Here is a 26,252-nt window from a genome sequence, read left to right as displayed (position 1 = left end):
TTTGTGTGTGTTTGGGGGGTTGGGATAAAAGTATAAAACTGCCCAATAAAAATAAGTTATACTTATACCTCACTCTATCTCTAAAATTTTTTTAGATTTTATAAGAACTCGTACAACCAATTTATAATTTTAACTACATAAGCATCCATTAGTTTGTAGAAATAATATAGGACTATTAGAACTTGATAGAAACTTTTATTTCTAATTATTTAAAAAAACATAATTAGAAATAAAAGTTTCTATTGCGTTCTAATAGTCCTATATTATTTCTATAAACTAATGGATGCTACAAACATAATTAAATGGTGGGATCAAAAACCTACTTAACCTTCTTATAACTAGAAAGGAAAAGAGAGGAGGTTTACCAAAGGTTTTAAAAACAATCGGCCGATTAAACCGGATGTCGGAAGCTTAACCAACATGAATCATACTGGTAAACCAATGGACCGACAAAGAAGTTGTACCGCTAGTAAATTGGGTTATAACAGTTTAAATCGGTATATCGTACTGGGCCAAAGGTTAAATTTAGACTTTTAATTTTTTATAGGCCTAAAAGGTGACAATTACCTTCTTCGTAAAACCTAGTGCCCAAAAAAGTACAAATAGTGAATTTTTGGATTTTTTTCAATTATGGATTAACTTTTAGAATATTTTTTATTATTAAATGATGTAGTTTTGGATTACTTTTTGAGTTGAAATTTTATTCTATGGATTTATATTGTTCATTAGTCAAACCAGTTGAACTGCCCGATACAACCTGTTTTAACCAGTTGAACCATTTCTGAGTCTGACCCGGTACGATTTAAAAACCGGTTTTTAAAACATTGGATTTACCTAATGAGTGTTGTTCACTCTTTGTGTAGGCAGTAAGTATTGGTTAGACTAAACTCCAATACATATTTCTTTGTGTGGTCAGTTAGTATTGATTAGACTAAATGGATCCAACATTTGTGTCCATTTCTTCAATTTTGTCAAAACCAACCTTTGGAGACATATAAGCAGTTACAAAAGTTTAGTAATTGCAATTTCTACAAATATATGATATCTTAGTCAAACTTTAACAATAATTAAACCGAGACCATGCCAACACAATTTAAGTGGGTGTTTATCCTTGTTTTATAAAATAAAATATCTCTAAGATATAATACATAATATTAATAATTTAGGATGTTACATCTAACTACCTTTCAAGGCATACAAACCAATAATTTGGGGTGTTACATCTAACCACTATTCAAGGGATGCGAAACATTCGCCAAAAGTTTTATACGATCACTCGGGCTTCCACAACTTATAGGGCATATTCCAAGATAATGTAGAAATCACTATGCCTTCCAAGAGTAACTCCAAGGCATAAAGCATCTTAAGTCCTTGGTTACATCATCTACATAGTGTAAAACTAAGGTGCATGTCATTTTACTTGGTAACAAGGCATGTTACATCATAAAAAGGGACATCCCATCACCATGATGTCAAACTAGTAAGAAGAAAGGGATCCTAACATCATTAGTAGACAGTTTTAAGCCATCCTTCCCCGGTGGATATTATTGAGGCTCGATAACTCCCCTAGGTCACTTGGTACGTAATTATACAAGTACTTTGTTCTTACTACAACATTTTGATTCACTCACAATATCTTATGAGCTTGTGTGATCTTGATAGTCATTTCCAAATATTAACCTTGGTTTCTTCTAGACCATGACGCACTCTTGGCCTACTCTTTCATTCGCTAGGGTTTCTCCCTTGATTATAAACGAAGATTAAAGATGAACGAGGGCCGATGTGGTTCTAACTTTATTTGTATGCCAAACAGTTTTTCCGTCAAAGAAATGGCTTTATTTGTATTTTTCGGTGACAATAATTGTGTCGTTGGCGAGTCAAGCTTAAAGAGTCAATGAGAAGGAAGATATAAGTGAGTGTTACTATATGTGATTGAGCCATCGTAAACACGTGCTATGTCGACTGATGCGATGATTAGATGTAGAATTATTGGTGCACGGTGATGAGATATCTATCTTTAAAATAGTTTGAGAAATGAGTTAGAAAATCAATTCTTATAAAGTATATTGGAAATGTTTATTTATGTAGGCCACTCAATCTTTGTCACAACTAAAAAATACCAAAATAGTAATAATAATAATAACTACCATATGACGTGTCTTTCCATTGAAATAATTTGTGTTTTTATGTAAAAAAAATAAATTTAATCATTTTTAGTAATTAATCTAGTCTACAAACATACCTATTTGGCAATGAATTTCGTAAAAAACGTTTATGGTTTACTTTTTCTCATGTATTTTCTGGACTATTTTGACAAATCGTGAAATTTCTTCATGTCTTTCATGATTACACATGTATAACATGTTTCTAAATTTTACTAGTTGTATAATGTATAATTTTTTTTTTTTATAATAAAGCTTGAGTTGCTTTCATATATTTAATATATATATCTTAACGTGTCATTTAATTAATTATATTTATGTTACATGACAAACCGTCTTTCTTTTAGACCTATTAGTATAAGTGTTTACTAACCTCTTATCTACTTAAAGTTTAACATTTGTTTTATTATATTCTAAATGCTTATTTGTTTTTATAAGAAAAACTAGTATAGTATATTTTTTGATTATGCATTACTTGCTCCTTTACCTCTATTCTATTTGACATTCTTCTCTATTCGTTATCTTTATATATGAGTTGGCAACCACTTTGCTTATTGATGATACCAATTTGACCCTATGATTGTCTAGCTACTCTTGTACATGAGCCCTCTAATACCTTTTAGAGAGATCAAGAGTCAAAGCAAATGTTTATTTCTTAAATCCATGTTTTGCTTTAATCAATAGTTTTAATTTTCATTAATTTAATAAGTGAAGAAAGCGATATGCCGATATCTATACAACAAGTGTGAGCTTAAGTACCTAGTTTATCATATTAACGTCATAAAGTCATATGTGTATATATAGATATATCATTATATCATATGGTTCTTTTATATTAGATTGAAAAAGGTATGAAACTACAGTAAAACTTTCTTCTCGATTGATAATGACAACCACTCTCGTGTCTTATGTATGTTCACATGTCTCAGGAAATGTTTAGGACCTACATAGAACCGACAAACTCAATCCACCATCCGTTATGCACATGTTCAACTTTGACTAAGAAACATTCGGACAAGAAACACACCTCAAGACCTACACCAAACAAATCGTTGTATCTTTTCTTACTTACACACATCCATTACCTCTATTGTAAATTATACTTGTATCATGGAATCCATCCATATGAGACATGATACAAACTATCCCGCTTATGATCGTGGAATACTGGTTTCGTGTTGTCAGATGTTAGGTTATGTTAGGTTAGGTTAGGAGAGTGGCCCCAACTTCCGACCACTAGGGGTACGAGAAGTGATATGGGCCTTTAGATACATGTCTTTAAATAATAATTAAGGCACTCCTTAAATGGCATGCATGAGTTATCGATAACCCAAATGGTTAAATACATTTACAAGTAGACACAATCTTCAAACATTTGCCGCATCACACATAGCATACTTAAAATGATAATTTGAACACAAAGTATGATCACATTAGTTACTATGCATCTTTTGTAGAGAAATGGGCCTTCTCCTTCATGAACACAAAGTATGATCACATTAGTTACTATGCATCTTTTGTAGAGAAATGGGCCTTCTGCTTCAAAGTTTTTGAATGGCATAAGCTTCATAATATAAAATAAGGTCTTGCAATGCTAAAAATATATTACTATACAAGTGAGTTGTGGGCCCTCACTCAAAACAGTTTCGGGTAAGTGGGCTTTTTCTTTTGGGGTGTTCATCGAATCGAATAACGAATTTTCGAATTATTCGAATCGAATTTTTCGAATTTTTATTATTTTTACCTAAATTCCTATTCGATTCGATTCGATTAATATTTGAAACTCGAATCGAATTCGAATAAATTCGATTTAATTCAAATTCACCCTAAACAATAAATTATTTTACTTTCATTTTTTAAAATACTACAAACTAATTATATTCAACATAAAATACAATAATCTGCAAAATTAATTAACTATCAATATGTTAAAACACCAAAAATTCGAAGATAGGTTGGTTACCGGTAGCGATTTAAGTTAGGTAAAAATATAGAAATGAATGGCATGGACCAATGTTTTTAGGACCGGACCGGAGGTCGGACCGGCCGGGCCGGTCCGGTCCGGGCCTGGGAACATTGGCATGGACTATTTGTCAGTAGGTTTGGTAATGTTATTAATAATAAACCTATCACTTATGGAGGTAGTTCATATTTTGCCCAAGTTTAGAAGTTATAGGTGTGTATATATGTTTGTGTGTGTATACATATATCAAAAAATTATATATAAATTGAATTCAAATTTCGAATCGAATCAAATTCAAAATCATAAATTCGTATTCGATTCTAATTCGATTACTGGACTCGAATACGAATCAACTCGAATTCGAACCTTTTTAATCGAATTCGAATTGAGTCGAATTTCGAATTTTTCAAATTCGAATCGAATTCTGGACACCTCTACTTTTGGGCCTTAGGAAAAATATCAAAGGCTGACTACATGAACAAAGAATCGAATTATGTAGAGGTAGAGGGCATTTCTATAATTTATTGATTTTTCCCCTAACAAAATATTGTAAATTGATTTTGAAATATCCATATATGACATCAACATTCATAGGTAGAATTTAATTTGTTTGTTTAAACTGAAGCATAACTAATCACAACTATCATTCGTTCATTCATAGAATATGGTTGAAGATGTTCCTTTGTACCTTGATTTCGTCTACTCAACATAACTAGTGTCTAGTGACGGATTCAAAAATGTTCATGAGTTAAGGCCAATGGGTCGGTAAAAACAGTCATTGAATGGATATGCAGTATATGATTTTATGTATTATAGCGTATATCAAACGCACGCGTTATTAAACAATCATGTAATTTTTCATCAAATTGCAACCAATTAGACTTTACTTTCACAAACAACTCATAATCATTGGATTTTCTTCTATGATCAAACAAGAAGAGTTATAATAGCCACATGCGCTCATGGATACATACAATAGCTAGTTACCATACCCAACCATGCGAAGTGTATCTTGTTTTTAAAAACAATATATAGCAAACTATTTTTCTAAACACACGCGAAATGTGTGCATGCAATCGTGTAGTATAACGACAAATTGATTGAAAATCTCCTTTGATGCATAGACTAACATGTCGCGCACAAACTTATGGGCGTCATAAACCTAGTTTTAAAGATGCAAAATCACAATTGTAGAGCCACTTTATGTCGTTCTCACAATTTTCCTATTTAATAAAATCTCCTTCGGTTTTCCCACTTATGAGCCTCTAGCTATAACCCAGCCTGTATAGTACAGTAGCAATCTAAACCCAAGTTCAGACCCGGGCGGCCCAGATGTGGATATTACGACTCACACCCCTCAATTTACGCCAAAATAGAGGGAACATTGATTTATGTTTAATATTTGCTATGAAAACACGCATAAATAAACTACATGCCATGAACACAAGCTTTGATCATCATTAAACTATCCACAATGAGGGTTGTAAAGGAGTCAAGAAAAGCTAGGTTGGGCGCGGCTAGTTTCCAAATGAAATAATTTCAAACAAGATTTTTCAAGCAATACAAAACATTTTAAACATCCCTATCCACAATTAATGCTCTAAAAAACACCTATACATCATCCATGTCTAGGATTTACCCCTAGTCCCTCTCTAGCATGGTGTTATTCTTTTTCCTAAAGTATTAGTTGTCCTTGGGTTGTATGTACTAATTAGTTTTTGTCCCCATGGGTTGGGTTAGAGATGGGCATAATACCCGGTTCCAAACCCGGACTCGTAGAACCGACTCAGAACCGGTTCCAGTTCGTACCCGGTACATAGGAGAACCAGGTCCAGGTTCAAAAAACCCGGTGGTTCCTACCCGGTTCCATTTTTTCTCATAATAAATGGGTAGTACCCGGTTCCGAACCCTACCCGGTTTATACCCGTACCCGGTTCCTCTGTTGTACCCGGTTCTACCAGTATCCGGTTCCTCCAGTATACCCGGTATTTTTGTTACCGTTGGAACCGGTTCTATCTGTTGCAAGCTCATTAATATGCATTAAATGCCTAATATATCCGTTGGAACCGGTTTCTATCCGTTGGAACCGGTTACTAGCCGTTGTAACCGATTCCTATATAATGTTTTCAAATTTCAGTTTTTTTAACTCACCAATCCTCTTATTCTTCTTATATCATTTTCTTCTAATTCTTCTAATACTTTTCCACAATGGCTTCAAAGACCTCTAAAACCACAAATTCCCCATCCGTCAATAATGTTCCTACAAGTCAAACCGCTCCATATGTTGTTGGAACATTATCACATAATCGCAATGCGGAAGTATGGTGCAATTGGGACTTGGTCGAAATGAGTGACGGTTCGCAAAAGGCCCAATGTAAACATTGTGGCGCCTTGTTAAGCAAGGACTCTAACTCGACTTTAGCGAAGCATGCTAAAAAGTTTTGTAAAGCTTTAAAAGATTTGACACCCGGTCAAGTTCAACTCTCAAAAGATGGTACAATATTTCGCTATGAACAAAAAATAGCTCGTGATAGGATGGCGAAGTTGGTGATTCAAAAAGCCTTGCCGTTTGGACACTTCGACGACCCCGATCTTACTAAGCTTATTAGGGAAACGCTTCAACCTCGTTACAAACATGTAAGTCGTCGTACTTTAAAACGACATTGTTTAAATTTATGGGAAAATGCAAGAAAAGATTTAATCGTTTTTTTAAATTTAAAAACTAGTGTAAACTTAACTAGTGATGTGTGGTCGACTCCACACGGTTTACCCGAATCATACATTTGTGTCACCGCTCATTGGGTTGATCCCGATACATGGCAAATGATGAAGCGTACGATTGCATTTGAAGAGTTTCCTTCTCCTCATACGGGAGAAAATATTTATAAAATTATAAATGCCACAATAATGAAATATTGTTTAGAGGATAAAATTTTTTCAATATCATTTGATAATGCTTCAAACAACTCAAATGCAATCGACAAATTAAAGTTGAAGTACAAACCAATTGTTGATGGTGTTTTTTTCCACACACGGTGTGTTGCACATATTATTAACTTAGTTGTGCAAACCGGTTTAAAAGATAAATTTGTATCGGATTTTATTATAGCTTTTAGAGCTATGCTTCAAGATGTTTTCAAAAGTGGTAAAGAACGATACCAAGATTACAAAAAGCTTTGTAAAGATGTAAACCAAAAATTAATTAGACCTAATTGGGATATTCCAACTCGTTGGAATTCAACTTGTCATATGTTTGAAATGGCGTTAAAACAAATGGGAACTTTAAAAACATTTCATACAAATTTAAGTGACGACTACCAAGTCGACCCGTTTCCCGATACGGCTTGGTCTAATATTCAAACACTAAGTAATTTTTTAAAAGTTTTTAAAACCTCAACAACTTTGCTTTCGGGTGTTTATTATCCAACAAGTTCAAAAGTTTTATCCGAATTGTATTTGATAACAACAAATTTTAAAAAGTTTGAAAATAAAAGTGACATGTTGAGGAACATGATGAAACCTATGATTGAAAAATTTTAAAAATATTTTTTAAATTTACCGCCCGTTTTTCTTTGTGCCGCCGCTTTAAATCCAATTTTAAACGTACCGGGTGTTGAAGCTTTAATCGAAGAAATATATGACAAGTTGGATATGCATGAGGAGGATCCAACATTGAAACCTAAAACGAAAAAAATTATTCAACGAGAATTTGTCCAAGCTTTATGATCATTATTTAAAAAAATATGGGGAAAAACAACATAGCAATTTGTTTGCGTCTAGGTCTTCGACCTCTAACGATGAAACTATTGGAGACCCAATCATAACCATGTTGAATGTCGTTAGAGACGAAACGGCCAAGCAACAAAGGGGTAACGAACCATCAAGAGACGAAGATGAATGTACCGAAACGGCCGGACCAAAGCGTAGCGCATGTGAAAGTTCTGCACCCGACACAAGCAAAAGGCAAAAGAAGTAAACCGGTTACTGTAAATCGGTTACTGTAAACCGGTTACTGTTTTACATTTTGAACCGGGTTTTGTTAGTTTTAAACCGTTACTGTAAACCGGTTCTGTTTATTTTTAAATCTTGTTACTGGAAACCGGTTGCTGTAAACCGGTTCTGTTTATTTTTAAATGTTGTTACTGGAAACCGGTTACTGGATGTTAATATATTTATTTGAGTTTTTTTATTAACCCGTTACTAAACCTAAAACACACCGTTTATTTATAACAAACGATTACAATATTACATATCAAACCTAAGTTAACTAAACATTACCAAACCTAACTTACTAAAACATAACAATCCTAACTTAACTAAACATTACACAACAACAACCTAAACATTAGAAGAACCGGATCCTTCACCCTTCTCGTTTTTCGCCTTCGTCACGGGGCAATGGCGTTTGGTGTGCTTCTTTAGAGTGGAGTTGGCGGCCGCTTTCATAAACTTTCCACATCCCTTGCACCTAGCCATTTCGTGGTTGTCGGTCATCAAACACAAGTCGAAGTGCTTCCAAATAGTCGGGTTTCTTTTGGTTTCCAAAAGCATCACCACTTCCTTTGTTGCATGCCATCCTCTCTTCGTTTGATTTGTTTTTGGAGTAGTAAACTAGTATTTGAAGGTGAAATGAAGAACTTGGGGTAATAATGTGAGTGAAGGGTGAGAATTTGGGGTTTTATAGGAAAAAAAAAACAATTTTTTTAATATAAAATCGGTCCCAACGGTCATATACCCGTTGGAACCGGTTCCAAATAGTGATATGCAGCTTTTGGTTTGAAAGTACCCGACAGAACCGGTTCCTGTCAGTACCCGGAATACCCGGTTCCAAATTGTACCCGAACCCGGTTCGAAAATATCCGTAACCGGTTACATCGGTTTCGTTTTTTTATACTTCTACCCGGGTTCAACTCGGACCCGGTTCCTTAGTGTACCCGGTTCCGCTAAGTAATGTCAGTACCCGGGTACGGGTAGTACCCGGTTCCGGGTATTCAGAATACCCGATTATGCCCATCTCTAGGTTGGGTATCTTTGCAAAAAATAAAGGTAAATAATTACACATGTTTGGTACTTGACGCAAGCTTTTCACGGCTTGTGACATACTGACATCTACACGACAAGCTAGTATCGGGTCTTTACACCTTTTGACTTCGACTACTATTCTACAGATGGGGTCCTAGAACGTTGGAAGTCTATCCGATTTTGGAAACGCAAAAATAGGTCTTCTCTACCCTACAGTAAACAAAAATCGAGTCAGGTAAGCCAGTTGTTGGTTAACCATGGGTGAGGTTAACAAATATATATTGTGTTATATCTATAGCATGAACACAAATTCCAAATCTTTAACGATGCAAACTGAAATTACATTAACAACTAATTCAACGACATAAAGAGAAAAAAACGGTTGGTAACCGTTACTTATTTCCAGAGCTTGCGAAGTGACATGTTTTTCTCGGTTTCCTTTTTCATGACTTTGGCCACAGCCATCTCGAAATCCTCTTGTGTCACGTGCACTCTCCTTTCTCTCAATGCAAACATCCCCGCCTCTGTGCAAACCGCCTATAAAAAGCAAGTCAAATATTTTATGAGGTCGATTGACTCGATTCAGGTTATGTTTAACGGTCAAATAAATTGGCTTAGCATGAAACAAATCAAATGAGTCGTATTCCTAATGCATAAGGGGTCCTAAAAAGTACACAGATGGTCCCTGGTTTACCAAAATTTAGGACTTGATCCCTAGCTTTCTAAAAGTACACGGATGGTCCTTGTGGTTTGCACTTTACAACACATTTAGTCCCCAGCTTTTTCCAAAAGTACATGGATGGTCCATGTGCTTTGCACTTTGTAACACATTTAGTCCCTAACTTGGACCCGCTAAAACGTTTAGATCTGTTGGTTGGGGGCTAAATACGTTACAAAGTGCAAACCATAGGGACCATCCGTATACTTTTGGAAAGCGAGGAACCAAATCCAAAATCTTGGTAAACCACAGGGACCATCCGTGTACTTTACTCCAAATGTTATTTAGTAAATTGAATTATTAAACCATTTTGTAATCATATTATCCAGCTTCTATGAAGCACGGGGACGGCTATGAGCCTCTAGTACCCGTCCCGGGGACAGTTTAGGGACGTTTCCAAAATGTATCTTGAAATCGGGGGACGGAAACCAAACGTATCCATTGTTGCCGGATTATCTCGCCGGAGAAACCGCAGCTCTGGTCATTCTGCGACTAAAGAATCTTGCCGGAAGGCCCGGAACAGTAGCTCTATATTGGTAAAGCAGCCACAAATGTTGGAAGTTGAGAAAGAAAGGGTCGGCGCTCTCATTTTTGTAGGGTTTTTAATAAATTTGTCTTTTTGTCACTTTACACCCTCTGGTTTTCTTTTGTTACACTCTTAGCACTAACTTTTAAGGAAGAGTTTAGTAAAAAGTTTGCTTTTTTTCCATTTAACCCCTCTATCTTGACTAGTTTACATTTGGTCCTTAAACTTTTAAGTTTATAAAAACAGTACAAAGTTTAAGATCGTACCACATTATATGGAATTTGTTTAATATATTTTGGACTTTGTTTAATATATTTTTATTTTTTTATATTTTTTTTGCCGTACCCGTATCTTGGATTTTTCAGTTTTGCCGTTCCCCGTAGCCGTATCGTCCTCGTACCCCAGTCCCGTACCCGTTCCCGTGCTACATAGCCCAGCTTGATTACAGAAACAAGGAGTTATTATCGAGAATGGAGTCGGTAACTAACCTTAAGTTCTGCACCCGAAGCACCGTTCATCTTCTCAGCAATTTTTTTCAGATCAATGCCACGCATTAAGTTCATCTTTCTTGAATGAATTTTCAAGATATCGAACCTCGACTGTTAAGTAGATTAAAAAAACAAAAAGCGAACAATTTATTTAGATAAAATTTTACTACCGACATCAAATAAGATTATTACTAGTGCTTACATCTTCATTTGGATTCGGAAACTCGATTTTCCTGTCAATTCTTCCTGGCCTGAGAAGGGCCTGATCGAGTATATCAATACGATTTGTAGCCATCAAAACCTGGAAACATTAAAGAGAGATGAGTAAAGATAATACCTTTTTAAGGGTTAAACGCTTAGCAAAATATGCAGATTGGGTAACAGGTCAAATCGATAATATTTTGGTAATGCTTTAAACGGACATTTTTTGTCCAAAGTTCAAATAGTTTAGAGCATAGAGCTAGCCTATGCAATTATTTCGGTGATATTTTGGTTAATCGGTTCCCATGTAAAATATCGGTGTCAAATATCGGTACCAATATTATTGGCGATATTGACCGATGTATCACCAATATTTGACCGATTTCCCCGATATCAGTACCTTTGTTCTTAGTTCCACCACTCGTCTTTCGTCTTATTGCTGCTATTAGTGTTTCAAGTCTTAATTGTTAATTGTCAGTGTTTTGCAAGTTGCAAAAGGTTAATTTGTTAATGGTAAGAAAATATACTGAATTGTTATAAATTGCTATATATATAAACTCTACATGATAGTAAAATTACTGAGATCCCACAGCAATATCCGATTTTTTTACCGCGTTAACTGCTTAGGAGCTAGCTAGTGTGTTAAAGGAGATTTTATTCAATTGACCCGTTTCCTTTTATATAACTTCTTTTAAATTTACCCCATGTTATAAAACATAACCCAAATACCTTGATCTTGTTTGATGCTTCGAATCCATCGAGTTGATTAAGAAGCTCCAGCATTGTTCTTTGGACTTCACTATCACCATTCCCACTTCCAGATTCCATTCGAGCAGATCCAATACTGTCAATTTCATCCATAAAGATGATCGACGGGGCATGTTCTCTGCACAAATTAACAGAAAACAAAATTGGTAAAAAATACATTACAATGTTACGTGAACAAATGATCTTCAAAAGAATATATCCACCCCAGTTACCACGAATCAATACGTTTTGATTTCAGTTACAGACTACATTATAAAAAATATATTGTTAAGTTCAATACTTTGTCAATATTTTTTCTGTAAATTATAAACTTTTGATGTTTGTAGTTCACTACAAGTAGAAGCAAAGTTAAATGAGTAAAAAGTTGCCCAGTACAACTTTTAATGCTTGATTGCATCTAAATCATTTTAACAAAAGATAAATTATTATCAGAATAATATTTTTGTCATAATACTTGGCAAACTAATTAAATATAATAAAAAGTAAATGCCATTTTCGTCCCTGAGGTTTGACCACTTTTGCGACTCTCATCCAAAGGTTTGTTTTCCCACATCTGGATCCAAAAGGTTTGAAATCTTGCCATTTTCATCCGACCCGTTAACTCAATCCATTTTTCTGTATTTTATGAGGGGCATTTCCGTCTTTTTAGATATTTTTTACTAAAATAAAAAACACTGTAAGAAATAAAGATCCACCTCGATTGACTTTCTCCCCACCCAAACCCTTCAATCATCGCAAAAAAAATGTCTAAAAAGACGAAAATACCCATGACTTAACGTTAAAAAATGGAAAGAGTTAACGAGTCGGATGAAAATGACAAGATTTCAAACCTTTTGGATCCAGATGCGGAAAAACAAACCTTTGGACAAAAGTCACAAAACTGGCCAAACCTCAGAGACGGAAAAGGCATTTTACCCTAATAAATTAGAAACTTTATACAAAAAGCGTTTCAGGTCAATTCAACCCTACCCTGTAGAATTACCAAATTGTAACACCATTTACCGCTTACCCAACCTGCCCATTTTGCCATCATAGAATTATGTAAAAGCATAAAATTGGAAGTACGAACCTGGCCATAACAAAAAGTTCTCTAACCATTCTGGAACCTTCTCCAATATATTTCTGTACTAATTCAGAACCAGAAACCCTAATGAAAGTACAGTCCGTATGATGAGCCACTGCTCTCGCCAACAGCGTCTTCCCAGTACCTGGTGGCCCGTATAACAGAACACCCTTTGGTTGAGCAATACCAAGACTCTCAAATAACTCTGGATGCTTGATTGGAAGTTCAATAACCTAAAACATTGTTTTAGAATGAATTATGATTTATAATAACACCAAAATGATACTTTTTAAGTTTAAATGGAAAAAGGGAACGAATGGGAACCAACCTCCTTAATCTCTTTGATTTGCTGGTCAAGCCCACCGATCATGTCATATGTAGAATCGGGAACCTTTTCGACTTTCATAAGGTTGACCAGAGGATCTACTTTGCTTGGTAAAACTAAATGAAGAACGTAGCTATCGTTTTTAAGAGCAACTCTGGTTGATGGTGTAATCTTAGTGATGTCGATGCTTTTATCAATATCAACCACATATTTACCCTCCGGGTGCACCTGGTTCAATTTTTTCAAATACGATTATCATCAGTCCGCAAAGTAACATTTGCATGACTATACATGTAATCATCATGAAAAGATATATATATATATATATATATATATATATATATATATATAGCCCCACTAACCTTGACTAGAACTTTTGATTTTCCCATTACTTTGACAACTTCACCAACATAGGATCCTGGCTCTTGAAGCAGCTGCAACTCTTCCTTAAGCATCCTTACTGTATGTTTGTCATTAAAATGTAACATTACTGACCAGTGCAATATCGAAATATAAGAAGTGTAACGTGTCATACAAAGACATACTAAGCCTTAAGTAATATAACTTCTAACAAATTTGCCGAACTGGCCGAAATACATCTTTATGCCCTTCAACCAAAACTGGTAATGGGTTTTAGTTTTCATTATACTACAGCTACATAGAGCAGTTCTAACATTAGATATTGTACACACACGTTTCAGATTTTGGGGATACACACATAGTCACATACAACTAAGTAACTGACTGGTTGACTAGAATATAAACAATGATAATCACCGTAACCTGAAATTAACAGAAAGTCTGAAACTATAGGTGAAATGCAAATTCCAATATTTTAATCAGTTGCTCTATTTTCATATTGAGAGCATTAATATAATCTAATAATATTACCATGAGTATTAATTACTTAACCCATGATGGTTTTTGGTTTCTTAATATAATGGGAAAAGTAGATACAACACTGGTAATGACGTGCAAGGTGCAAAAGCTTCCTATTAATAAGAAAGAAGATGTAACAAATTGGTAAATGACTGTAAGAGTGAACAGCATATAAAGAAGTATAAACAAGCCAAAACAAAAATTAAAAAAAAAAAAAAAACTGAAAGAATCCAGTGGTACAAGTCATAACAATATATCGACCTATACACAACTATACAAGATACGGGGTACAGAAAAAGGAGGGGAGAGATAATATAATGATAGTATGATACATACAAGTTGATAAAAATGGGGAAAAACATGGATCCATAGTACATCACATGTAGCAAGAAACAGAACCAATCTACGCAAATATGACAAGGCTAGATAATGCCTATGTTGTCAAAGACGCAAGGAGCAGGCGAGGCGCATCAGCCTCGCCCGGAGCCTAGGCGCAAGGCGCAAAAAAAGCGTGGGCTTTTTTAAGAAAAGCACACATAGAGAAAAAAAAATATAAAAAACATGTTATGCTTTGAAAATAAATAAGATTCCACATATAAAATTAAAAAAACTATTATATATGCCATTTAAGATGCAGCTCCGAAAACCCGGGTCCGCGTGAGGCGGTTTTTGCACGCACTCGGTTTCATTTTTTTGAGTTTTCCTGCTTATCCACTGCACCTCAGCACCGGTTTTGCGCCTAGGCGCGTGCCTTTTTGCGCCTCAGCAGCATTTTTTTCAAAAAAAACCCATTTTTGCGCCTAGGCTACCACCAGGCGCTATAGGTGCGCCTCGCTGCGCCCGGGCACCTAGGCGCGCGCTTTTTGCGCTTTTGACAACATAGGATAATGCCATTGTTTTAACTTTTAACAAGTTTCCAAGTGTGAACAGCAAGGAATTCGTAACGAAACTGGATTAGTGTTGAATTCAAAAGAAAACTTTTGCATAGTGAGCGCTAAAAGTGAATGAAGCACCGGAAAAAACATAAACCTAGTCAATACTCTAGATGTTCAGAGATCCATGGGAAGGTAACCATGACCATAAGTTTACAGAACATTGTGCTTAAGATAAATACCAAGACATCTTGACTGCAGGAAACTATAAACTGACCTACTCTAAAATAACAATCTCAAATTGTAAGGTTATTAAGTGATATATAGCTTATAATTGCACCAAACGCCTAAAAGATGAGAAACTAGTACTTCTCGTAAAAGATTCCAAGGTTGAGATTAGCGGAGACATTAGAGACTATGCGAAAATCTTTTTTTACAGTGCCAATAGATGTTAGTATGTGTATAACTATAACACCTGAGGTCAAAGGAGTACCGCGAAAGACGATATTGTGACTAGCAAGTTGCAACCCTAATAGCATATCTATGTCGGTTTGTCTAACCCATAACCCTTGCCCCTAAGACCGGACGGTATCGGGCTCGTCCCTAGGCCCATCCCCTTGCCGCCGCCCCATCCTTGCCACCCCCTTGCTCCGTCTCCGTCCAGGTGGCGTCCTCTTCGTCCGCCCACAGCCGCCCAAGCCGGGCCTCACTCCCTCACACGCGCACGCACACACACACACGCGCGCACACACACACATACATACATACATACACACACATATATAAAGGGGTTCATCCCTCGCCCCATAGGTCCATCCCCTGTAGGCCCATCCTCACACCCGCTTATGTGGCGGTCTACGTGGCGGCCCATCCTTGGAGGACTACCCTCGTCCATACCTTCCCGTCTAACTTAACCATAACACAACTTCATGAGTTATTCAGTGACATTAATCAAATCTACAATAGCAAATCCATTAACCACAAATCACATAAACAACAACGCATCAGCATCAAAATCACAGATAAACAGCTAAAAATCAAGTGTAAAATCAATCAGGTGTTTATATTTCTCATATATAACAATACTTCACAACATAAACACAATAATATCAAAACAAAACAACCGTACACATTCTAGGGTTTCACAAATCTTCAATTTAGGGATTTTAAATAACTACCTCGCGAATTAAGCTCGTTACGCTGCGCCTCAAGGCGATTGAGATTATGAGTCTTCTGACGAACCAGAAGCTGAGAATCATGAATATGTTGCAGATAATACTGCTTCAGACCTTCACCTTGTTTCGCAGACGAAATAATCGAAGAACATGTCTCGTTTTTCTCTCCTGAATCCGCCGGTTTCATCGATATGTCCGCTGTCGCCATTAGTTTTGATAAGATGTGTAATTTGAAGTTGCAGGTTTTTTTATTTGATGAAGATGAAGAAGAAGAAGATTGTTGATCAAGAAAAGGATTTTTTTTTTTATTTTTTATTTTTATTTTTTGCTTTTTATAGGGTTCGTGTTGTATCATGATTAAAGATGAATACAATTTATTTAACTACTGTATATCTCATGTTTATGCTTCGTTTACGGTGTAATGCATATATGTGTGGCGCTCGGGGGCAAAAGTGAAATGGTATTAATTTTACGTTATTTTACTAAATTTGTGAAAATAACGTTAAAAGCGGCGGATGGTTAATCAAGCATCATGTGGTGACGTTGATAGCTGAAAGACACGGGGTACATGTACCAATCAGTCTCTGTCCCGATTGTTTGAGTGTTATGTGTCTTAGGTTCAAGGCTTAATACAAAATTACAATTGAGCTGGGGGTCTCACTGGAAGCAGCCTCTCTATTCCTACCGGGTAGAGGTAAGACGTCCACATCTACTCTCCTTAGACTCTACCTTAACTTTGCTATTGATGGGATTTACTAAGTATGATGATGATGTCTCATGTTTATACCACAGTTGTATGTTTTATGTACTGAGAATAAGAAATGATGAAGCCTAGAATGATTTGAGCCATGTCGTTATAACTAAAACATCTTTTTAAACTGAAAGTTATTATTATTATTATTGTTATTATTATTATTATTTTGACATAGTTTTATGTGAACTATGAATAAGACTAGAATGGGAAAGACTATAAGTGTAAACATAAATGGGTAATCAAGCTTTTTGAATCGTTTCCAATTGTTACATCTTAAACCCACACCACACACACCCCTTATCATTTATGGCTTGGTATCTATTTTAAATGGTTGATTGCATAACATAAGATTAGTTTTGTCAAATAAAAACATGCTTATAACGTGTTTGCATATTGCTATCATTGTGTAATAGTGTCCAAATACATTAATGTTCATCTTTACTATGGTTAGAAATCCGACTTTTGTACAAAGGTAAATGCACTTCTCGTTTGTTTACTTATGGATATTAATGAAGTAGGAGACTTTTTAATCTATTTTTTCTTGCATATGAAACCTTGAATCCACACTATTTCGGTTGGCTTACAGTTTAAGAAAATTTTTTATTGCTAGTTAAAATTTAAAAAATACCTTAGATAACCCTTAACAAACTTACAAATTTTTAACTCAATTCTACAAATGCAACTCTAGGTTTTATGCCCTGGTAATCTACAAAACGTAGCTATGAATTTGTGTACCATTTCATTGTTGGATATTTTAGTGTAATTGAGATTGTTGGTGACTAAAATAAATTGTAGTAAACATCAAGCAAGTTAGGAGGTGTAGGATGGATGCTTGTTTGAGTTATTATAACTCTAAGTGTTCGGGGGAAGCCCCTAACCAATGGAGGTTCCAACGGGGTAGCCAAGCTTTTCGAATCGTTTCAATTGTTACATTACAATTGAGATGGGACATTTTTATATCGATTAACGTGCTTCATTAAAAATGCATTAGAAATTTAATTTTTCAATAATTGCCTTTAATTTCGAGATGGAAAATTAGGACATTTTGGAAGCAAAATTTATTTAAAAATAGTACAATAGTTTCCTTCATCCCCAATTTCGAAATCAATTTGGTTTGAGGCTCTCTAGTTTGAAAATACACACCGAAAACATATACTAGGTTTTTTTTTTTTTTTTTTTAATAAACCATCCAGATAATTTGATCTGAAAGTGAATACATGCATCTCAGATCATCCGTTGCAATTTAAATTTCCCCAACATCATGCCTTTCTTAATAGTGAGGTGCACATTATATTATACTATAACTTAAAGTAGAAAGTCAGTGGACTTTCCACCATCTTCCCCTAAGAGCATCCAGAATAAGGATGTTTTTGGTGGATGTTTTTATTTGTCACATGTCACTTGCCCCACCAATAAATTTGTTTCCCTCTCTTGCCCTACACATAATACATAAAAACATCAATTTCTTTTTCATCTATTCTCTCTCCTAATCATACTCACATGTATGTTTTTTCATGTTTTTGTGGAAGAACAAAATACCTACCTCCCTCCTCCACCTCAACACTCTCTCTCATCCATGTCACCAAAAACATCTAAAAACATCCTTATTGTGGATGCTCTAAGGTTTCTTGCATTTCCGGTTTAGGCCCTGCTCCGTTGGTGTCCTTTTCCTACTTTTGCCACGTCTTCCTCCCTTTATCAAATACACGTCTTTTGCTTCCCTTTACAAATGCTTAACTGGAGAGAAACATTTGACATTTTGATATCATCTAACGAGAGAGAACAAAAGAGAGAAAAATATGTAAAGAGAAAGGTCGGCGATCCATGTCGTTTCTGGTGTTTCTTGGCCTCGGCGATGTCCCTTCGGTTTCAACGCCGGCGATGTTGTTTTCGTGTTTCTCAACGCTATCGGGCTGTAGATCCATGTCGTTTCCGGTGTTCATCTCTTTGTTTGGTTTTTATTTTTGTTTTACCATTTGGTGTTTGGTCATCTGAAATTTGAAATTGATGTCCTTTGTTTTTCTCGGTAGGTCGATGATGATTCGTCTGAGATCTAAGTCCGGTGTTTATGCTATTTGTTTGCTTGATGATGGTGGTTCCGTGCTCTAAACAAACGGACATTTCTTTCTATTGTTTATGTTACAGAGTTAAATTTATACTCGATGATAGTGACCATAGGTTCATATGAGAGGTTTTTGTCGATCTTTTATCTGAGGGTTACATTTGTAAACCGTAATTTTTTTATGTCAGGGAAGAAAGTTGATTAGAAACTCAATGATGATGACTTTAGCCACGACACTCTAGCCAGATTTGTTATTAATCTGATAAAAATGGTTGTGATGAAGTCATAAAAATGTATCTAATCCGTTCTTATGGCGTGGCAACCGGGATGTTAAACATTTACGATTTGCAATGTTTGCCAACTCTAAGCCTTAAAAGTAAAAAAAAAAGATTTCTTAATCAAGTCAAATGTAAAGAGGTTATGGTTCCTTTGGTCTGTGATTTACGGGAATACAGTGTTATTTGTTTTGATCTGTGATATGTGTTTTGATGAATTTGCAAGATTTTAAGTTTGTTTTTGAAAAAAAAAGAAAAGAAAAGAGAGTAGTGTTGCGTAAAACCAAGCAAGATTTGTCTATGGTTTTGAAGAGTTAAAAATATTGGAAACTTTTAAAAGTTTGATCGATGAAACTTTTTGGCTAAATAAGATGAAGTGTTATTGCTTCATTAATACGTGTATTGAAGGGTCATGAACTAAGATCAATACAAGAATAATAAACATCTACACTATGAGAAATCATCAAGAGATGTGGGGATTTTATGTTGGACAACCCGAGTTAGTCCACAATCACACTTTATCAAGCTTGAAGCTTGAACACCACTTGTGGGTCAAAAACCCTAAACAAAACATAAAGCATTTGAGGATTAACCTCTGATTTTGTATGTCTCAGCCCCGTTTTTAAGTTTAACTAACCATGGAAGAGGTTGTAAGCATAAGGACGTGGGTTTGAGTGAGTTAAACTCAAGTTTGCACAAGCATAAACAATGTTTAGTAAAGATAAATGAAAACAGTGAACCTTGGAGCCTATTTGCCGGAGTTCTTGGGACTTATTCTTTGTGAAATACCCATGGAATCGAAGCTAAGGTCAAGCCAAGCATTCTGGAAAAAGAATGAGCTAAAACGGATGAGAAATGAAGAAGTTATGCTCACTTTAGTGGAGCTTGATGTTTCTGCTCGAACCTGCACTTTCAGCTACGAACTTGGGTGTTTTAGAGAGTGTTGAGAGTGTTTCTAAAGTGTAAAAGACTTGGGAGGCCTTGGGTATTTATAAGGAGGTGATTAGGGTTGGTTTTGGGGGGATAATTAATGCTAAAACTCGGTTTAAACTCAAGAAAACACTCAAATCCCGCTCAAAATCGCGAAGGAAATGAGCAGACTGATCTGGGAGTTTTCAAGCGGCCAACGTAGCCCCAAGCATAAGCTTACGCGGCCGGTATGAGGGTGTGGCCTGAAGTTTGATAAAATTGCAACTAGTCCCTTCTAGTTTGTCATTTTAGCGTTTTTAGGTGATTTAATGGCCATTTTCGCCATTTAAGCATAGTTTAAAGCCAAATAAAGTATGAGGAACATAATCAAAGTATAATTAAGTGTATGAAGGTCGTATTTAAGTTTCGTTTACGATCAAAACACGTTTCATGCATAAGTTTCACATAATTGCAAGTGTAGCACATAGTTTCCAAGAATTACGAATAAGCATCAATTGTTTCACAAAATTGAAAGTATGAGTATGTATAAAGTATGTACAACATGAATTTAAAAAAATACAAGTTTTATTTATGATCCAAGTCTCGGATTTTACAACGGTTACAAAGAAAGGACGATTACAAGAACACAAGATTTCCAAAAATAGATTTACAAGCGATGGTTTCTAAATATAGGAAGTATGAAAACGCATGGGGTTACATGCTTTAACATAAAGTGAAAAAAAGGACCAATTACTTGCCTTATATATTTGACTTTGTAGTTTGACCATTATTGACTTTTCTAATAGTATACATAGCTATCTGAAGTAAATATAACTAAAGAACATATTATCCGGTTCTAATTAATTACCTTCATAAATTTCCTAATTCATTTTCATGAATCCCAGAAAGAACCACATAATTGTTAAAGCAACGATTAAAATATATCCTCAAGCTTTTTTAAAAAATGAAAACTTTATTATAATATTTTGAACAAAATTATTTTTTGCCTTTTTATATATCCTTTGTTGGATCCTTCATTGCTAACTTCTCGCATTTCTTCATATTTAAGAGATTCACTTTCTTACTCCTTTCTCAATATTCTGGTTCTTACAGAATAGCTTTCAACATCATTTTCCCCTTGATATTCAATATGTCACCGACGATATCTTTCGAGATTTTTTTTTCGATTTATAGAATTGAGGAGAATAAAGGCCTTCCTTTAATGCACATGAAAGGTTGGATGGTTTTAGAACTTCAACCAATGGTATCTACGCATCCTCTGTGATCACTCCTACCATATATGTTATTTTTCAATAGGCTCATATAACGTCGGTCTCCCCAAAATCTACCATAGGAGTTTTCTAAAAGCCAATACTCATTGTTTTGTATGTCCACCTAAGCACTAGTGTAGTCTATACCATCATATATTAATCTCCTCATTAATTTCTTCAAATAAAATATGCCCTAAAAATAAAAATAAAAAGATTATATTGTCATTAAATATAAAAATAAATTACTTAATAAAGAATATATTGACACTTACCCGGGTGTATTCGTCAAAGGTTTTATCCGCGTCAATTGAAACTACTGCAGTTTGGTTCACAAGCATTGTATTGTATGAAGAGCTAGCTCACTAGTAAGAATTTGAATGAAGCCGCGAAATTTAATATCCACAAGCTTTTGCTTGTTTAATGGCTTGCAAAACCCAAATCTTCATGTATATGGGTAATCTTCAAACAATAAGACTACTTAAATTTCTCATATTTTCAAAAGCTAATTCGGTCATCCTTTCATGCATTTGAAACTAGTCAACAACTTGCTATTCTGAAAGTTTAGTTAGTTTTCCGGATATGAGTTTGTATGCTCCTTCGAGGGAAGCTATCGCCCCAAAGACAATACATGTAGGACTTCTTACTTGATTTTGAACAACAAGTTGTGGACTGGTTTTGCCTTTGGGGCATTGCATATGTAAATCATTCCAAGATTAGTTTGATGTATATTCAACATGATATGCATGATGCGCACAATTGACATACAGTTGCATAATTTACAATTTGTTCTATCTTGTGGTGAATAAGCACTTTTCCATGTGATTTTTCTAACAAGTTAATTATTGACTGCGAACTATATGGTTAGCCCACATGCATATATACATATTTGATCACAACATAGCCCGTCCTGGTTGAATCAAATTTCATGAGTGAGTTGTTTGAGAATCCTCTATGCACTTATGCGTTACCTTGTTTTTCCCGTTGTGTTTGAGCTCTTTTAGAGAATAACAATTATTTAGTATGTGTTAGAAAGACTTATTGGTTATCCTTTCACATCTTGATAGGTAAGTGTTGTCAAATGTATTGAACTAATGATATATTACCCGTGCGCTGTAGCGGGGGTGTTAAAATTTATAAGGCTCAGTTTCAATGACTTGTACACTAGTATGAGTTTGAAAGACTTGGTTAGCCCATGTGATTTCCACCACAAAGTCATTGCTCACCCCTAGGGTCGCCAAGACGTGCAAGACCTCGACCAACTATATTCGATTATGGCCGACTTCCGAGTTGACCAACTAGCTTCGATTCTGACCGAGGTTGACCGCCTTTAACAGATTCCCGAGTAATATGAACAAATTAAAAAATCCGTCTTGACACCCTACCAAGTAGTGATTACTCGTCGAGTATCCATTGACAAATTTCGGGTTCTTATTTGATTAGCCTTATTACTCAAATTTGTTAACATTAGCATATGTCGTTATATCACAGGTGCTTACAAGTAATTTTTGAGGTATATTTGAAGGTCCTTGGCCAAATAAGGTAGTCTACTATTTATACAACTATTTGGATGAATTTTCTAATCATCACTGTCTAGAGTTTTATATAGTTTTCTATACATGAACCATTTAGATTATTTTAGAGCCTTTGATGGTTGTTGAAGAAGCACAAGATTCTCGAGATGGATTTCAAATGTCTTCAATAAGAGATTAAAAGCCATACCTCGTCTTTGTCGTCTTGATCCAGATCTGTAAAATCGTGAAGAACTCATTAGAAAGGGTAAGAGACTGAGGTCTCTGGACCACCTTTTGACACAATATAGGATTAACCATTGATAAATGTGAGTATTCATGTATAAATAGCAAGCTATATGTGTGTGAATTAGATTACGAAAGAAAAGATCACTACCTTGAAGGTGAAGTATTATTTATATAGGGAAACCCTAGGGTTGGGTTTTGATGGGCCTTATGTGTTAGACCCAAACCCACTAGGCCAAGCCTAATTTAGGGCATTCACAATGGATTTCTTATATTTATGTGAGTGACTTAGTTATATATTATAAGGAATGGTTGTGAGTGAAGAAAAGAGAAAATATTACTGTTCATATGTAAATATACGGGAACATTGTTCACCGCTTATATATTTTTTAATATTTTTGAAAGTGGTTATGTGTGGAAGAAAAAGAATAGGTAATGATAAATGTATAAAGAAATATTATTTAATTGAAAATGAGAGAAAACAGTTATTATTAATGTAATTATATGAATAGAGATAAAAAATTCAATGTAAATGCTCTTAGAACCATATTCAAGATTTCTCAATACTTTTTGTTGGAGTCCACACAAAGCGTATGATGAAAAATGGATAAGGAAGATTCTAGAATAATATGAATCTTTAGAGATTTTAGCTTTTATACATGAACTATTTCATTATTCAAAGGTGATTTACAAATTAATCATTGAAATTTGATTTTGATAGGTATGTTTACCTTACAAAAAATAAATGTTGCTTGAATAATCGTTATGGATGGTCTAATATGTTTCAAATATAGTTCATTTGGAATAACTAGAATTGATTGCTCATGAAATTATTGATCGATATATAAATTAGTAGTAGACTCTACTAATATGATTAAGTTTCGGTTGACTTTCTAGATATTTAACTAACTTTATTATAACAAGTTGCAAATTAGGAGAATAACTTTTTCAAAAAGCTTATCGAGTACGCTCTTAGTTTCAAAACAATTCATACATAGAGTAGTATTAAATGATACAATGGCTAATATAAAATTGCTATCAGTATAGTCATCCCTCAATAACATATTATAATAGACATATTTAAAAAAACTTTTGTAACATAACATATACCAATTCAAATCCAACGGACGGGCAGCGTGTCGACTACACAACCAACTCCTGTATTATATGTACTCGTTTCACCTCTTCACAATTTCAAGTTCGCCAAAATATCAAATCAAATTAGATTTTAGCAGTATAGAATGGAGTCGGGAAAGACAACCAAGGGCTCCAGAGGAAGGAAAGGAGGCGACAAGAGGAAGAAGTCAGTGACCAAGTCTGCCAAATCCGGCCTCCAGTTTCCTGTCGGCAGGATCGCTAGATTTTTGAAGAAAGGCCGTTATGCTAAGCGTATTGGCGCCAGTGCCCCTGTCTACCTAGCTGCCGTCCTTGAATACCTAGCAGCCGAGGTATACGTATTTCTTTCCCATTTGTTCAATTTTTGATGCATAGAAGAAGACATATCACAGAAGATGGAATAATTATATTCCAATCAACACGCTAACTTCTCATTACGTGTAATGACTTTTAATTACCAATTACAATTTTCTCTATTTTAATTTACTTCCCGATTGCGCCATTGCGGTATGTGCATATAATGTATACATGTGTGGGCGCTCGGGGGACAAAAGTGAAAGTACACCAATTTAACGTTATTTTACTAATTTCGTGAAAATAAAGTTAAAAGCGGGGGATGGTTACTCATGGATCATGTGGTGGCGTTGATAGCCGAAACATAAGGGGGTACATGCACTAATCGGCAGTTGTCTCAATTGCGGAGTGTTATGTGCCTTATGTCCAAGGCTTGATGCAAAAACTACTATCGAGCCGGGGGTCTCACTGGAAGCAGCCTCTCTATTCCTACGGGGTAGAGATAAGGCTATCTACATCTTACCTTCTTCAGACCCTACCTTAGCTTTGCTATTGGTGAAATTTACTGAGTATGATGATGATGATCATGGTAATCTAAATTTTGTTTTCCAAAATTAATTTTTTAGGTTTTGGAACTAGCCGGAAATGCTGCTCGAGACCACTTGAAGAGGAGGATTAACCCTAGAAATGTTCAAGTGGCCGTGAGGAACGATCGAGAACTAGGGGAATTGTTTGCTGGTGTGACAATTCCGAGTGGAGGTGTTATGCCGAACATCCACTCAGCCATGGTGCGGTTATGGCCAAGAAAACTACAAAAGTCTCCCAAGTCTCCTAAGAAGGCCTAGTTTCATATTGATTTTTACTTCTCTCGAGTCTTGTTTGAATGTAGATAATCTGCCAAATAACGAGATCATACATGTATAGGATATATGGTCGTGTGTGGTGTGTTGTATGACTTGTATCTATCTAATCATGAATTAGTTTTATTCTTAAAACATAAAATAGCAAGGCTGGAGTTTGTTTACGGATAAAGTTGGTTACACTATTCATTAGAACATTCTAATTGTCTCAAGATGATGGATCCAATTAAAAGAATGTGTGTGGGTGACTTAAGTTTTGCAACTGCCTCTATTGTGCGAGTACATAGAGGGTTTATCATTCAAAGATAATAATAATAATAATAATAATAATAATAATAATAATAATAATAATAATAATAATAATAATAATAATAATAATAACAATAATAATAATGATAATAATATTTTAACAATAATAATAACAATAATAATAATTTTAACATGATTTTGAAACGGATTTTCCGGGTTAGAGGGTTGATAATCATCATACAGTGGTGTGTTCGAAGGCTCATCACCGTATCCTCCGTATCCACCGTAATTCGGTTACGATTGTTGTGACGAATTTGCTACAGAAATTTCCTACACAATTTTTTTCGTCACAGATTACTACACTTTTATGACGAATTTCCTACAAAAAAAAATTTCAAGATTTTGTTACAAATTTTCGATGCATCCATGACGAAAAATAAGAAAACTCTAATTAATTGACAGTTGCGTAATAAATCTATCGGAAATAACCTACAAAACAAAAAAATAAGGGAAAATGATATCGTTTCTTACAAATTTATGACGAAA

The 26,252-nt window shown here is 35.1% G+C and overlaps 2 protein-coding genes across 2 annotated transcripts; one reads left to right on the top strand and one right to left on the bottom strand.

Annotated features, from left to right (window-relative positions):
* Positions 1–9,378: 9,378 nt before the first annotated feature.
* On the bottom strand, positions 9,379–16,514 carry LOC110893865 (26S proteasome regulatory subunit 8 homolog A). Its single transcript, XM_022141013.2, has 8 exons — positions 16,166–16,514; positions 13,599–13,696; positions 13,240–13,464; positions 12,918–13,144; positions 11,810–11,966; positions 11,082–11,180; positions 10,880–10,990; positions 9,379–9,684 (listed from the first exon to the last, which is right to left on the bottom strand). The coding sequence occupies exons 1-8, from the start codon at positions 16,368–16,370 to the stop codon at positions 9,544–9,546; spliced, it is 1,263 nt and encodes a 420-aa protein (XP_021996705.1). The 5' UTR covers positions 16,371–16,514; the 3' UTR covers positions 9,379–9,543.
* Positions 16,515–24,382: 7,868 nt separating this feature from the next.
* Positions 24,383–25,629, top strand: LOC110893866 (histone H2A-beta, sperm). The gene is made up of 2 exons (XM_022141014.2): positions 24,383–24,635; positions 25,224–25,629. Exons 1-2 carry the CDS (start codon positions 24,429–24,431, stop codon positions 25,440–25,442), a joined length of 426 nt encoding a protein of 141 aa, XP_021996706.1. The 5' UTR covers positions 24,383–24,428; the 3' UTR covers positions 25,443–25,629.
* The last annotated feature ends 623 nt before the right edge of the window (positions 25,630–26,252 follow it).

Source organism: Helianthus annuus, chromosome 12, assembly GCF_002127325.2.
Source record: "Helianthus annuus cultivar XRQ/B chromosome 12, HanXRQr2.0-SUNRISE, whole genome shotgun sequence".
NCBI classification, from domain to species: Eukaryota; Viridiplantae; Streptophyta; class Magnoliopsida; order Asterales; family Asteraceae; genus Helianthus; species Helianthus annuus.
Note: the sequence above shows the minus strand (reverse complement) of the source record. Positions and strands in the feature narration are given on the sequence as shown.